Consider the following 14,616-nt stretch of genomic DNA (forward strand, 5'->3'; position numbering starts at 1 on the left):
GCCAGAGGCGGGGGAGGGGGCTGCAGCTGGCGTCTGAAGGCTCTTGGTGGGGGAGGAAGGGGGAATTCATCGGTCGTCCTGCCAAGCGTCACCTTTTGCGCTCATTTTCTCCCAAGCCGTACGGGTGGATTGGGTAGGAGGGTGTGCGCTCGTGGCCGTGCCCCTTTTGGCGTCTCTGGAGACATCTGGGTCTGGGTGTGTTGGCCGCTTTCTCTTCCTAGCTGTGCCCTCGTGGCCCTCGTTCCAGCAAAACCTTGTGGATGCAGGACGGGGCGCGTGGGAGAGAGGCAGCACGTTCCCGAACGGGTGTGTAGGGTGCCTCGGCCTGAGTGCGTTTCCAAAAGCGGGGCTTGTCGGCTGGCTGAGAATGCGGGCAGGGTGAGCATGCCTGCAGGTACAGTGCGTGGTCTGACTTCTCTGGCTCAGCCGAGAACGTGGGCTGGGAGGAACAGACCGCTTCACAGGGCTCTGCCAGCCTCCTAAGGAGGTGGCTCGAAGGCTGCAGTTTCACGGTGGTTTGAACAAGTCTAAACTAGAGCTGCTACAGTGCCATGCTCCCCTCTGGCCTGTTCTCTTGCTCGAGTCTTGATGCCTGTACAGTTCCACTAGTTTGTTCATAGAGTTTGATTATAATGCTTGTATTTTTTCCCCCCAGCTTAGTCTTTTTTCCTTGGTTTAGCTTGTGTGAACACAAGCGCAGGTGCACAGAGAGCAAGGCGCTGGTTTCTTTTGCCCTAGCCTGCTGCAGAACTACACCCTTGGTGCTCTACAGAGCACTATGTTTACTTTGTCTGCCCTGAAACCTTTCCTCCTCATTGGGGTGCAGCTGTGCAATTCAGGCTAGGAGGATTTCAAGACGTAAGCCTCAGAGAGAAGACACATACTTCTAAAAGCAGATAGCTTCTGTTCTGTGGTCTGTGTCCCCGTCCCCCCCAACACTTATACCTGCGGTACTAACATGTACAGCAGTCTCCCTGAAGGTTTTGCTCACTGGATGTTCACAATGGCTAGTATCCTGCACCTTCCAAGTTACCAAAAAAACCCAAACAGTTACCTCTTGAATAGGTTCAAACCTCTTGTGCAGTGAGCCAAAGCCTTTTAACCTTTCACAGGAGCCAGGAGGGGCTGAAAATAACCCATATTTTAATTTCTGAAAGCAGGGCAGGCATAAAGCAAAGGTGGGAGGAGGGGCCTAAAGAGAAATGAAGAAGTCTCTCTGCAGAAGTGCTGCAGCGCTCCGCTGCAGGTGTCACCAGCTGGGGCGTGGGGTCTGGCTGTGATGTGTGTGCAAAGCGGCTAGAGGGCACCAGGCATCAAGGAGCAGTGTTCAAAGGCAGGTTGATAAACACCTAGTCCGTGGGAAAGACAGCGGACTGCAAATGGTGTCTGGGCTGGATTGGGAGAGAGGTGAAAGCTGTCTGCTGGAACTCAGCAGAATTAGTATTTTATTAAAATACATGTTTTGAGACAAGCTTTGGTTTTCCATGTTGATTCTGTTTTCAGTTGCCAAAGCCAGATACGGCGAGCCCCGTCCGCAGTGTACAACTGCAGGGCAAGGCTCTCAATCACATAGTTTTCCTTTCTGAGACACGGTAGCTGTTCAGCTGCAAACTTCTGTCATTGTTACACTTGTATGTTCATTCTGTATCAAAATATTCTCTGCAGAGTTTAGCTTTTTTCTTTTTAAAACAGTCTCTAAAGATTGTCACTGCTGGGTTTCTTGGGGGGTTTGAGGGGGGTTGTTTGGGGTTTTTTGTTTGTTTGTTTTTAGTTATTTGAGGGTTGGACAGAATTTGTGTTTCTGAATTTTGGGAGACGGTCATGGTCACCCACTTCCCTTTTCAGCAGTGCCTACAAGATGTCCATTGCCAGCGTAACTGTGCTCTGCCTTTATGCCTTGGTGATCAAGAACTGTTGTCCTCTGCAAGCCGTGTAGTTCTCAGGTATTCACTTGCAGGTGTTGCTCCCATCAGAGGAGCAAACAGTCTAAATAGTAAGGGCAAATGGGGCATAGCCATGGTCTAGATCTTGGAAGACTTTCTCCAATAAGTCTTACTATCTTGCAGGACACAAAATATCCATAAGCATATAATTTCTATATACTAATCTTGATTTAGGGGCTTTTATGTCTTTATTTCTCTCTACGCACCCATGTCTGTTTATACAGGCTGAAAATTCTGTAGGCCTCAGGGTAGGAAAGATGAATTGGAGGAAAGAATCAGCAGGCTGAGGAAAGGCAGAGTTTCGCCGAGGTTTTTCTGTGCCTCAGAGTCCTGTGGGAAATTAGTTACTATGTTTATTTGTTCAGCTACTAACTGAGTTTAAAAAAGACGACCTCCTTTGATTGGGGTTTAAAAATCTGCAAGGAAGCAACATCTCATAATCCCAAGAATGATTTCTGCACTGCACCGACTCAAATTGCAATTCTGTTACATTTGTGTTGTGGGGACAAAACCACAAGATTTTTGAGTGAGTTGTAAAGAACATAATGTTGTAAAGATTGTGACTGTACTGTTCCCCTGAGCACTTTTCTAGGAATTTGCAGTATACTCTGCGTTTTGTGAAATGTGTGTAGGCTCGAGGGGTGTAATTGTTAATCTTGTGCTGTTTAAAAACTGAGGGGGATCCCTTTGTACAGAGATGGGATTAAGCCATTGCTGCCTCTTAGGTAATTCTTGGCTCAGCTGATTACCAAGCTGGGGTGAAAAGGCTTCTTTATAGTGATGTTCCCTTTCTTCCTAGGGCTAGATCAGATTAATGAAAATAATTTGTGGGATTGCTCCTTCCTGTTGGGTGTATTTGTATCTTCCCAAAGTAGTGGCAGGTTTGGTTTTGGGTCATTGGGGTTGTGAATGAGTCCTGTAGAGGAGGTGGAGCAAGCCCAGTTTTGATAAACAAGGAGAGGGTTTTGCTTTAATGTGCAGGTTCAGAAGGACCCAGCCATTATTGAGCAACTTCTGTAATTCAGTTGAAAGTAAAAACACTGTAATATTGTGTGTATTTTAGTAGGGTAAAGCTGCTGAGAGAGAATGATGAAACTGGAGATCACCAAAATTGAGTTTGTTGACTCGATCAGTATTAACTTCCAGTGGTTGGATACCCTGTAAATCTGCTTCAGGTCTTCTCTGCTGAATGCAGGTTTGAAAGTTGTTCAAAAGTGCTTTAAATATAGTTGTGTGGTGTTTTGTTTTGTTTTTCTTCTACAGGTTCTGAATGAGAAAAAGCTCCAAGAAGTTGACAGTTTATGGAAAGAATTTGAAACTCCTGAAAAAGCAAACAAAATGTAAGCAGCTTTATGTGGGGATAGCAGCCTGGCTTTTGGAAGGACGTGACTGCCCGTAGTTATGCACATCTGAGGTTCAGAAAGAAGTATTGATTTTTATTTTTCAGTATTGTAAAACCTAAAAGCTGTGAACAATGATAATGTGAAGTTAGATACTCAGAGAAACTTGAAATGGAATATCAAAGTGAAAGAAATAACTTTTTTTCCCTTGCAGTGTAATTAAGCTGCAGAAGTCACATTACCATGTGTCCATGACACATTACCATGTGTCACCGAAGCAAAAAAACTGAACAATATTTTAAGGAGATCTGGATGCTTTGTAATGCTGGAACTGGCTGAAATGACAGGTTTTTGTGCTCACAGGAAATTCTGAAAAGAATAGCATGTGAATTGCTGTGAATTGAGAGTTATTGTTGTTGCCCGTGCCATCAGTGAGTGTTAGCACCACTGTGTAGCTGTACAAAGATTGCAGTGTCCACTGACCAAGGTGGCCTTTCTAGCAAATTGCCCTAAAGCTGGGGACAATGGTGGATGCCTTCCAAGTCTGTCTAGGGTGTTTTTATTGGAAGATTTCTAACCAGCTTTGGTTATAACGGATACCTCTGAACAAGCTATGCCTTGTGGTTTGGATTTATCCTGCTCTTTAACAGTATTTAGAGGAGAAGCTGGAATATCCCACATCTGCCTGTTTGTAGTGTTGTTAATCTTGTCTTGGAAACATCATCTTGGCCACATGCTAGACAGGATGTGGCTCTCAATGGATCTCTACTCTGATCAAAGTAATTCCTATCTCCTGCCTTTCTGAAAAGGCATCAGTATAAGCCTGGAGCTTCTGTTGGGCTCTGCAAATGCTTAACTCAAGCATTCAGCTTTATCTGTGACCTTGCTTCCTTTGCAGATACTTGACTCACAAAGAGCAGTGGTTAATCAGAACTGGATTAGTCAAATGCCTGTCCCTGACAAGGAATTTACTGGACTGAGATAGCTTTTCAACTGTACCTCTAGATATCAACACCACAGACTATGTGAGGGGGAGAGGGAAGCTGGGCCTAAGGATCTGACACAGTGTGGTTAAACACTGTCCATATGACTTTTGGCTCTGGTCAGCACTTAGGGCATGGAAGAATTTTCTGTTGTTTGTTTCAAGCTCAGCTCAGAACTTGTATTCTAACATCTAATTACAAGGGAGGACTTGAGGATTCATGGGCAATGAATCAGTTCAGTTTTAAAGTCTTTGAAGATCCATTTGGTTGAAAATATGTTAAATCTGAGCTGTGCAGGCTAGGCATTCCACAGAGGCAGGAGGTTCCCTTTTGAAGATGAGTGGGAAGATGTTATCATCAGTCAATCATCAGTGACACCTAGTTAATCGGGGTGCAGTGTTGAAATTTAGATGGATGGTGTCTGTCTTTAAATATGGACTACAAAACAAAAAGGGGGCTTAGGTTTTCTGATTATGTTGGTCCTAGAAATACTAAATCAAAATTCCTTCCTTTTTTTTTTTTTTAAATAAAGTTTGTAGGACCCAGCTGGAAAGTCACATCGGGCTCAAACTTACTCAGCAGGTTTAGTGCTCTTCCTTCTTTTCGAGGATCTGGATGTTGACCTCTGCTCTTTTGCAGTCTTAGGGAGAAGAGGGGAACTATAATAACAGAGGCAGAAAAGAAGTAAAATGGTTCTAGCATCTGGTTTATGTACATTCGTTTACACACTTGTATTTTTCTTCTGTAGAGTAAAGCTGAAACACTTCGAAAAATTTCAGGACACAACAGAAGCACTTGCTGGTAAGTGAGTTAATGCCATTCTTACAAAAAAAAAAAAGAAAAATCCCTGGCATGCACTAGTTCACTCGTTAGTTACCTCTGTCTCTGCTCTGTTTCTTTGCCTAGTTTTTAAATTACAAATTTTTCAAAGTTAACTGTTTTTGTTTTATGAGGTCATCCATCCAGTCTATAGTACAGTAGAAATGTAATGAAGTCTAGTTTTTTCCTACCATGCTTATTTCCCAAGCAGCTCACTAGTGAGCACTGTGTAGAAGGTTTTGACTGATACATGTAGCCTGTTGTCAATGATGGATTCTTGTTGAAGCTGAATATAACTGATTTGAGTCAAAATTTCGTCACTACCACTGAGACAACGGACAGATATCAGAGTACATATATTATTACAACTGCCCTTGTTTTATGGTCACATATTATGCATGTGTTTTTTCAGCCTAAAAAAATGCCTGTATTCCACTTAAAAGAAATTCAGGAGTTTAAACAAAATGGAAAGCCTTATATTCAATAATTTTTACTAGTTCAACCCTTAAATGCTTGATGCTGTGGACTAGTTTGAACAGAAATGATAAAAGTTGTAGCTAATCATTCAGAAATGGTGTGATTATTACTGCTGAATGTGCTGTATGACATCAAGTAGGTGGATGTTCCAGGTCATATTTACGACTAAAGAATGGATCTTCATATTCTGATGTGGTGGGGATAGCTTATAAAGGAAGCTAAGGAAACAAGAATGGAGACACTACCATCATGCATGAGATGCAAGTGAAACAACTGAGATTGAAGCTGCTGTATATTCTTCTCCCTGGCATATTTTTTGGATTATGTTGTTTTTGCATAGGTTTGGATTCAGATCATGTGTAGTTAGGCTGATTTAAAAAAAAAAAAAAAAAAGAACCCTCACAGAACAAAGCAACAAAAAACCCCCAAAACTTCTACTACTTTGCTTCAGGTTTACTTATCTGTGAAATGTGAGAGAGTATTCAGACTACCTATGTCCCATTTATTTTGAAGGGAAGGCTACGTATGTGGCTGTTTTAAGTGGGTTAGGAGCTATTGGCCAGCTTGAAAGGTGGAAACATCTCCATTGTAGAAAGGTTGAGAGGAAACTCAGCACAGCACTTAAGATTTTACCCTTACATTTCAATTAAGGTCCTGGAAATCAAAAATCACTGGCTTCTGCTCTATTTACTGTGATGAAGGTGTTACATCAGTCACAGAAGTTCAGTGGAGCACAGAGCTGACCCGCAAAGAGAGTTGTATAAGTGCCTGCTTAAAATATATTGTGTGGGATTGTAAAGATTTTACAGATCTATTAATACTTGAGAATGAAGAACGTCCTTTTAAAATTCTTCAGTCTACATGCTATATTAAAAGAGTCCTTGTCTGACTGCCCAGTCTGTGTTTGGCATCATTCTTTGTTGGGCATTACACAGTACATTGTCATCATCAGAGGATGCAAATAAGCCATTACTCAATTTAGGATATCATGGTTGCTGACTAAGAGACCTGGAAAATGGTTGGTTAATTAAATGATACACAGAATGTTCCCATATAACCTTGCCTTCAGAAATGTTAAACATATATCTAAAGCATATGGCATACTGTTTGTAGAGATCCTTAAACAAAATAGACAGAAATAGAACTGAAACCACATGGAGAAAGGAGAGGCAACTGGGAGAAGGGTTTCTGATTTAGGCCTCCAAAGGAGCAAGTGTATAATTTTCTTCTATTTTGATTTTAGCCACTGCATGGCGAAGTAGTATTGCAGCTCAGACTAGAACTACTGTGGGCAGTTAAAATAAAAATACCAAGTTAGGATTACTATTTTTACAGGTTTTAGGAGGGGAAAGAAACTGCATCTTTGGTCTTTTCATTTTATACAGCATCCACAGCTCTTGTAGAAGGCAAGCTCAGCAAGAACTTGAAGAAAATTCTCAAGAAGATAGTGGCAAAAGATGCCCACGAACAGTTGGCTGTAGCAGATGCCAAACTTGGAGGTGTCATAAAGGTGATAACTGATTTTGCCATCCTTCCTTTTGTCTCATGCTACTGAAATCTTATAGTCAGGTTCCAGAGATTTTGCAATTAGCAGCAATGGATTATGCCGCCAATGCTGTGTTTGCAGTGTGGAAGATACGTAATCCTTACGATCAAATGTGTACTGCATGTATACTGGGAAGATGTCATCCTGAGTACACAAGTGAATGATATGGTAAAAGTGCACTGAGGTGTTCAGGTTTGCTTGATTTCTCTCTTAAATATTGGTTAGAAACCCAGCAGATTAAAAAATAAATTTCCCTAATGATCCCATCTAGAAAAAGAGCGGGGGGAGGAACCAAACAAAAAGCCAGCCAGGCAGACATGCTTATTCCTCACTAACAGATGCAGCAAAGCGGGGTTGATGACTTAATGTCTTGTTGGGAGTACGCATCGTTCTGCCTTCCTTACTCTACAAGCAGTTGTGCACATCCTTCAGTCTTTGCCTACCAGAGAAAGGAAGAAGTACGGTAGAGGTGGACTGCTTTCTCCAGTGTCTCCTAGGTGTCAAATACCAGGTCCCCATCTCGTGTCTGATTGCTCCCTGTTCCGGTGATTTTATTCTGACCACCTCCTCATGCTGTCTTAGGAGACTGGTGTAGGCTGCAAAATGAGGAGGATTTAGTGTTAAAGTGAATAATACCAAGGACTCTGAACTAATTATTCAGTTTTGTTCTCTGAAAAAGACCCAAAGCCCCCAACACTTTACCTCTGAATTTTCTTTCTGTGGCCAAGACAGCATGAGGAGGTGGTCAGAATAAAAATCGCTGGAACAGGGAGCAATCAGACACGAGATGGGGACCTGGTATTTGACACCTAGGAGACACTGGAGAAAGCAGTCCACCTCTACTGTGTATCTTCCTTCCTCTGCAAAATCTCAAATCTTTGGTTCCAGTGTCTTTGTAGCAGGTAGAGCATTAGTTATACATCTCTTCAAGCTGGAATTGTTACTGTATGGGGAACTGGGGGTGTTGCTACCTTGGGCATCAAAGATGACTGAAACTGTTGTGTGATAACAGGATTGCAGTGGGAAAACCAGGTATAATGAGATAAGGCTACTGGAAGAAGGGCTTTAGAGGAATGTCATTGTCGTGCCTGACTTTGGACCATTGATTTCCATCCTGCAGGACAAGCTGAATTTGAGTTGTATACACAGCCCAATGGTTACAGAGCTGATGAGAGGAATTCGCTCACAGATTGAAGGGCTTATTACAGGCCTCCCTTCTCGAGAGATGGCAGCTATGTGTCTGGGTCTGGCACACAGGTGAGTTCCTAGAACAGCTCTATTTCATCCCATGTCTGCCCTACTCCTGTGTCCTTGGCTATGCTGTGTTGCTTGAAGTGTCTCTGAGTTTGTGACATGGTCTCATAGTCTGTAAGTCAAGACACATCTGTGTCTGAAATCTTGTTTTATAAAGGAAGGGATTTCCAGTTTGCACCTACCCTTTAGGGAAAGGCTTCATCTTCACCTGAAGTTGAAGTTGACAGCTTTCCTTTGCATGTTACGTACTTTAGGATTTGGTTTGAAATGTCTTTGTAGCAGTCAAATGGGTAATTTAAAACTCCATTGCCACTGAGCAACAAGGTGAAGACCATGATTTGCTGATTTATGCCAGAATAAATCCCCATATAATACATAATGTAAATGTTAAAGGCAGAGTTGTCTTCCTACCTTGCTATCGCTGCCTTTTAGGTTTAGTGGAGCAGTAGTAGTTAAATACAAAGTTGTTGGATCAGCACGGGGCCAAGCATTCATACATGAGTAACTTTTAATCCATATCCTGAAATGAGCTTGTCCTCTCCATGAGCCATTGGCAAGTTAAAGAACTGCTTTGCTGTAGCTAATTCCTTAAAAATTAGATGCATGTTTGCTTAGAAAATGGGCATTAATATTGAAAAAGGACTTTGAAGATGCAAGTCCGCATTGATATCAAGTGTCTTCTACTGTAGCATACTGAGAAATTTTAAATGTGCATTAAAGCCAGATGGTAATGGGCTTTCTCAGACAGTGAGAATCTGTTCCAGGAAGTTTCTTCTGTTGCTTCATGTTAGCGTTGCTGATATTTGCTGCTGGGTAGGTACAGTTTTGTGGATTGTCTCCAGCCGCTGCAGAACTGGAAGTGCTGTTGAGAAATACTTTTTGTGGGGAACCATGCAGAAAGAAACCAACAGCCAATTTCCTGCCACAGCACTCGCATTCAGTCTGCTGCACGTGGTACAGATAGCCTTAACTTTCCCTTTCACCCTGGTCACAGGGTATGTGCCTGTAAACGTGTCGGAGCTGTTGTGAAACTTGTGTCAGTGTGGCTTTTGGCCACAGCTGAGAGCCGTCAGTGGCATAAAACTGAGCTGGTATGAATGAATGTACGGACAGCTATATTCATGTAAAATGGGAACAGGTGGGACATACTCTGCAGCAAGATGCCAGGATGCTGATGAAACTGTATTTCTGTCTCCTCAGCCTTTCCCGATACAAGTTGAAATTCAGCCCAGACAAAGTAGATACCATGATTATCCAGGCAATTTGTAAGTATATTTTGAGCTTAAATTATTAATGGATTCGGCTTAGGATAGCTGACTTCTTTACATTGGTTACAGAAAAGCATTGCTGTCAATTTCCTCCTAGCATGTTTCAGTAAATTGGGCATTGGTGTTCAGCTAGGCGTAAGGTGTGTTTTCTTAATAGGGTTTTCCACAAGTAGGAACATTTTTAGCGTGATACAGTAAACTGGCGTCCACTTTTTCTTGGCATAGAGATCAGCTGAAATACAGGCAGTGTTAGTTCAGTCCTCCGAGGACTTCACTTCCCAACATGCCTCCCTTCTGAATAGTGTTGGGAGAATGGGCCCCACAGGACAGGATTTTCTGACCCTTCAGTTTGGTGTTATCTTGCATAGATACACAATGCAGTTGCTCACCCCCCGCCGACCGATGCCCAGCCAGTCCCCGAGCAGCGGCCCCCCCTGCCAGCTTTCCCCCAGTTTATGTACTGAGCATGACATCACATGGTATGGAATATCCCATTGGCCAGTTTGGGTCAGCTGTCCTGGCCGTGCCCCCTCCCAGCTTCTTGTGCACCTCCAGCCTTCTCAGTCAGTAGAGCATGGGAAGCTGAAAAGTCCTTGACCTAGTGTAAGCACTGCTTAGCAACGACTAAAACATTGGTGTGTTATCAACATTATTCTCATCCTAAATCCAAAACACAACCCTGTACCAGCTACTAGGAAGAAAATTAACTATCCTAGCCAAAACCGGGACAAGAGGGCAAAGTAGAAACTGACTCTTATGTTAGGCATGTAAAACCCACTGCAGTGTGTAATGCTGCATTCCTTCTCCTTGCTTTCTTAATGGAAAACAGACTGAAATTGTAAACACAGCTAGGAAAGCCCATTCCTCATTTTTCCTTGGAGACATCCACATCATAATCAGCATCCTTGCTGTGAAGCAATGGTGAGGAATCCTGCTTGGAATATTAATTCCCAGACTGTTGTCAATGATGAAACATAGTTAAGCTGAAATTAATGATTTAATTCAGTTCCTTCGTCACTACCACTGAGACAACAGATGGGAATGTTAGTGTTGCGTTAGCGGGAAATATTTTAGCCTCAGGGCTCTGTAGCAGTATATGCTGTGGGTGTTATACTCTTTTGTTGTAAATCCAGTTATTGGTCATATCTGGTAAATGGTGAGCCTGTTGGATTTGTGTTGGGTATATTTATATTATAAAGGCAACTAAAGGGCTTAATACAATCTTTTAAATCAAGTAACTGAATACAAGATCAGTTTCTTGCCATTAAAACGTTTTTCCTTAAAGTTTATTAGATGGCTAAGTTTTACATCAATCTTTTGTGTAGCACTTTGGCTGATTTAGAGGAAGAATAACTTGCTGCTGCTCCCCTTCCAGGGGAATGTGCTTTGCAGCTGTTAAGGGAGTCTGAACAAGAGTCCCAGTGATGAAACTTTCAGACCACGCTCGTGGGAATTCTAATATTTCTATAATATTGTGCCTGGGATTATGCAGTTCTCTGAAAACTAAGGACTTCTAATGTACTGCAGCTTATATTCCATTCTGGTCTTTATGGGATAAAATACTGCAGGTTGTCTCCCTTTACACTATTTAAATTTGTTGATTTGAGAGTTTTCAATTTTTAGATTACCTTTTTAGAAAAAAAAGTCCATTCTTCTTTCTCTTAGCACTTCTTGATGACTTGGACAAAGAACTGAATAACTACATCATGCGCTGTAGGGAATGGTATGGTTGGCACTTCCCTGAACTGGGCAAAATCATCACAGATAACCTAACGTATTGTAAATGTGTGCGGAAAGTTGGTGAGTAATAAGGAGGAATGAGCCTGGAGAATGTTGCATGTTAGTATGCAATGCATTAACAGCACTGATTTGTAGACCAGTGACTCACTCATCCAGCTAGTCATGACCCTGTATACAATCCTGCCTTCAGCAACAGTGTAAATAGGGCCAGTAGAAAAGTAGCGTGTGCTTGCATCTGTATGTTGATGCAATTTACCATTTTGAAGCTTAAGAGAAAGCTAATACCATATCACCAGCAGTCAGTTCTTCATGGACCACCAGCATATCTTCTTAGAATCACAATTAGTCAGCAGACCAGTTGGAAATTAGCTGCCAAAAACTGATGTAAAGAGGATTGCTGCCTGTTTGTGGGTGTTGTTGGAGACTACAACTGCTATAATTATTCATAAGAGCAGAAACAATGACCACTGTAGTATCTTGGACACTTGCTTTGCCTCTTAGGCATGTGCTTTGTATTGATGATTTGATTTTTTTTTTTTTTTAAAAATAATGAAGTTTGCAGTCCAGAGAGAGACTTGTGGTTTTAAGGGAGCTTTTTTCCCGATTGTAGGAAGGTTAGGTTTGGTTAGTGGTAAATGACTGCTTGCTTCCTGGAATTCTTCCTTTGTAATCTTGTGACTGAAAATTTTGCAGCAAGCAGCTACTGAAAAAGTGAAGTATGCAGTGTTACAGAATAAGGGCTTTTTTTCTAGTTTCAAATTTAATATTTCCAACCATTCTCAGCTAGTATAAACATAAAGTCAGAACGTTGACATATATTTTGGAGTTTGGAATAGGATGACAGCAGACTTGACTCACTGTCGTTACTTTGGCCTTTTATCTTCATCTGTTTCTGTGCTTTTTTACTAGTTCATCTCGCCCCCAGCACAAACATGCTTTCATCTGTCCCCCATAGGAGACAGAAGCAATTTTGCCTCCTCTGATGTTTCTGACATCCTACCAGAGGAGATTGAAGAGGATGTGAAGGCTGCCGCTGAGATTTCCATGGGGACAGAAGTATCAGAAGAAGATATAAACAACATAATCCATCTCTGTGATCAGGTATGTACATGCGGATGAATAGCAATAGGAAGTCCACTTTAGTTAGCTGTATCAGAGCCTCTTCTACCAAGGAGAGGTTTTCCCAAGGCGTTGCTAACACACTTGTGATGGCAGTGATGATTCCTATATTGTTGCTCTCCTGATGTACAGACATGAGGGTGCACAGTCACTACCTCATCTGAGCCATCTCAGACTGTTGATGTCTGCACAAAGTCTTCTGAAAGTGGCAGTCTTACTTTTGGTTGGAATTTTGGCATCATTGTGCTTTTAAGTCCTTGAGATAGTGCTGCTGTATAGCCTCTTTTTAAATGAACCTTAAATAGCTTCACTTTTGAAGCTAGGTGATAAACCCTGGGTTAAAAGTGGAGCACTGAGGCCCCAGAAGAGTTAGGAGCCCTATCCTGCTTTCATCTAGGCTGTATGTGAACTCCCTCTGACTTCAGTGGTGCCAGTTGGATCCCTTTGTGACTTTACCGGGGAGTGGCAGGGTTAGGAGTAGTGAGTTCCTGTTCTTGGTCTAGACTGGGCTGCTTTTTTATGTGCATTCTAATTGTGTGTATTTGTATGGAACAAGTAAAGAGCATTTATCCCATTTCAAGAGAATGGTGGCAAAGATTTATGTGAAAACTGAATGTTCCAGGGTTCTGTCCTAAAGAAAATGTCCTTACTAAGTATTTTTGTTCTGCTTCGCTGTCTTTGGCATGTTGTCAGCTCCTTCATCAGGAGCTTTGTTGAGAAAATAAGTTGCATAAGGGAATGAGCAATACAGATCCAATATACTTTGTGGATGGAGCTCTGCTCTGGGAATATGCCCTACATAAAGCATTCTGTAGCTCTGGCCCATGGTTGTCTGGGCATTTTGCATTTTGTTAGTCTCCTTCATTGGAATTCTCGGCACTTCCTTATTTCAATATATTTAGCTCTTAATATTTGTTGGTCAGCTAATAGTGATTCCTGTAACCAAACTCTCTCTGTGCCAGGTGATTGAAATCTCTGAGTATCGGACACAGCTGTACGACTACCTGAAGAACAGAATGATGGCCATTGCTCCTAATCTCACCATCATGGTGGGTGAACTGGTTGGAGCAAGGCTCATTGCTCATGCAGGTGGGTTACACTGATCAGTGTAAATAAAGCTTAGATGACCTCATCAGAGGTTTTCTCTGAGGAGCCGGTCAGCTAAAAGCATTATGCAAGGCCCTGATGAACATCTCATAGTAAAGGGGGGGAAGGTGGCTCTTGAGGAATCTGAGAATACCAGCACGAGCTTGGTAGTAGTCTGTGATGATGAAGTTCTCAGTTGGCCTGAATTCTTTTTGGAATATGAGGGCAACTTAAGTCACTACCTCTTCTGAGACATTTACTGAGCCTCCTGCTGATAGCCCAGTCACTTCTGAGGTAAAATGCTGACAAACTGGCATTAGGCTTTTATAGTCAGACTGGCTCAAGGTAGCAGCCTTATTTCAGTTATCTATGCTGCAGTTCTGTGATGACACGTTCTTGTTGCCAGACTTTGTCAGGAGTAGGCATTACTCCAGTGGAATACGTTTTATTGAGTCAGCCGCCTTTCCTGTTGCTGAAATCAAACCAAGACGGAGTTAGTTGAAGCATGAAAGACTGAAATGGCTTACCTGTCCTTCAGGAAATGAACATGAAGCAGCTCTCATAGAAATAGATGGCTCTGAGCTTCCTGCTTTTCAATAGTGTAGGAATCTAGCCTCCTGCTTCTTTAGCTGTTCCTCTGACAAATTACTACCGCTGTGTCACCTCCTTCTAGGTTCCCTCTTGAATCTGGCGAAACATCCAGCTTCAACAGTTCAGTTACTGGGTGCTGAGAAGGCACTCTTCAGAGCACTGAAGACTAAACGGGACACACCTAAATTTGGCCTTATCTATCATGCTTCCCTAGTGGGACAAAGCAATACCAAAAACAAAGGAAAGGTGAGTTGCAGAGTTGTTTACCAGGCTGACTTTTTCCTGAGCGTGAATATCTGTTGATGAGATGGCTTGGGCTTCACAGTGAGGCTCTTTACATGGCTTGCTTTACTGTATTGCTTCATGGTTATGTGGAAAATGCCACTGTGTCCCACAAATCTTTGGATGTCATTCATTCCTGTTTGAAAAAGTGAATGGGATTGTCCATTC

At 42.3% G+C, this 14,616-nt stretch overlaps 1 protein-coding gene across 1 annotated transcript in view; it reads left to right on the top strand.

The window, feature by feature from the left end:
- Positions 1-14,616, top strand: part of NOP58 (NOP58 ribonucleoprotein) — a 26,601-nt gene that overhangs the window by 877 nt on the left and 11,108 nt on the right. The window contains exons 2-10 of the mRNA XM_009332949.1: positions 3,139-3,283; positions 5,015-5,067; positions 6,948-7,072; positions 8,229-8,365; positions 9,563-9,627; positions 11,296-11,430; positions 12,326-12,471; positions 13,452-13,578; positions 14,249-14,412. Of these exons, the coding sequence (XP_009331224.1) occupies positions 3,139-3,283; positions 5,015-5,067; positions 6,948-7,072; positions 8,229-8,365; positions 9,563-9,627; positions 11,296-11,430; positions 12,326-12,471; positions 13,452-13,578; positions 14,249-14,412 (1,097 nt within the window). The remainder of the gene's footprint in view (positions 1-3,138; positions 3,284-5,014; positions 5,068-6,947; positions 7,073-8,228; positions 8,366-9,562; positions 9,628-11,295; positions 11,431-12,325; positions 12,472-13,451; positions 13,579-14,248; positions 14,413-14,616) is intronic.

The sequence above is a fragment of the Pygoscelis adeliae genome, unplaced genomic scaffold, assembly GCF_000699105.1.
Source record: "Pygoscelis adeliae isolate BGI_AS28 unplaced genomic scaffold, ASM69910v1 Scaffold160, whole genome shotgun sequence".
NCBI classification, from domain to species: Eukaryota; Metazoa; Chordata; class Aves; order Sphenisciformes; family Spheniscidae; genus Pygoscelis; species Pygoscelis adeliae.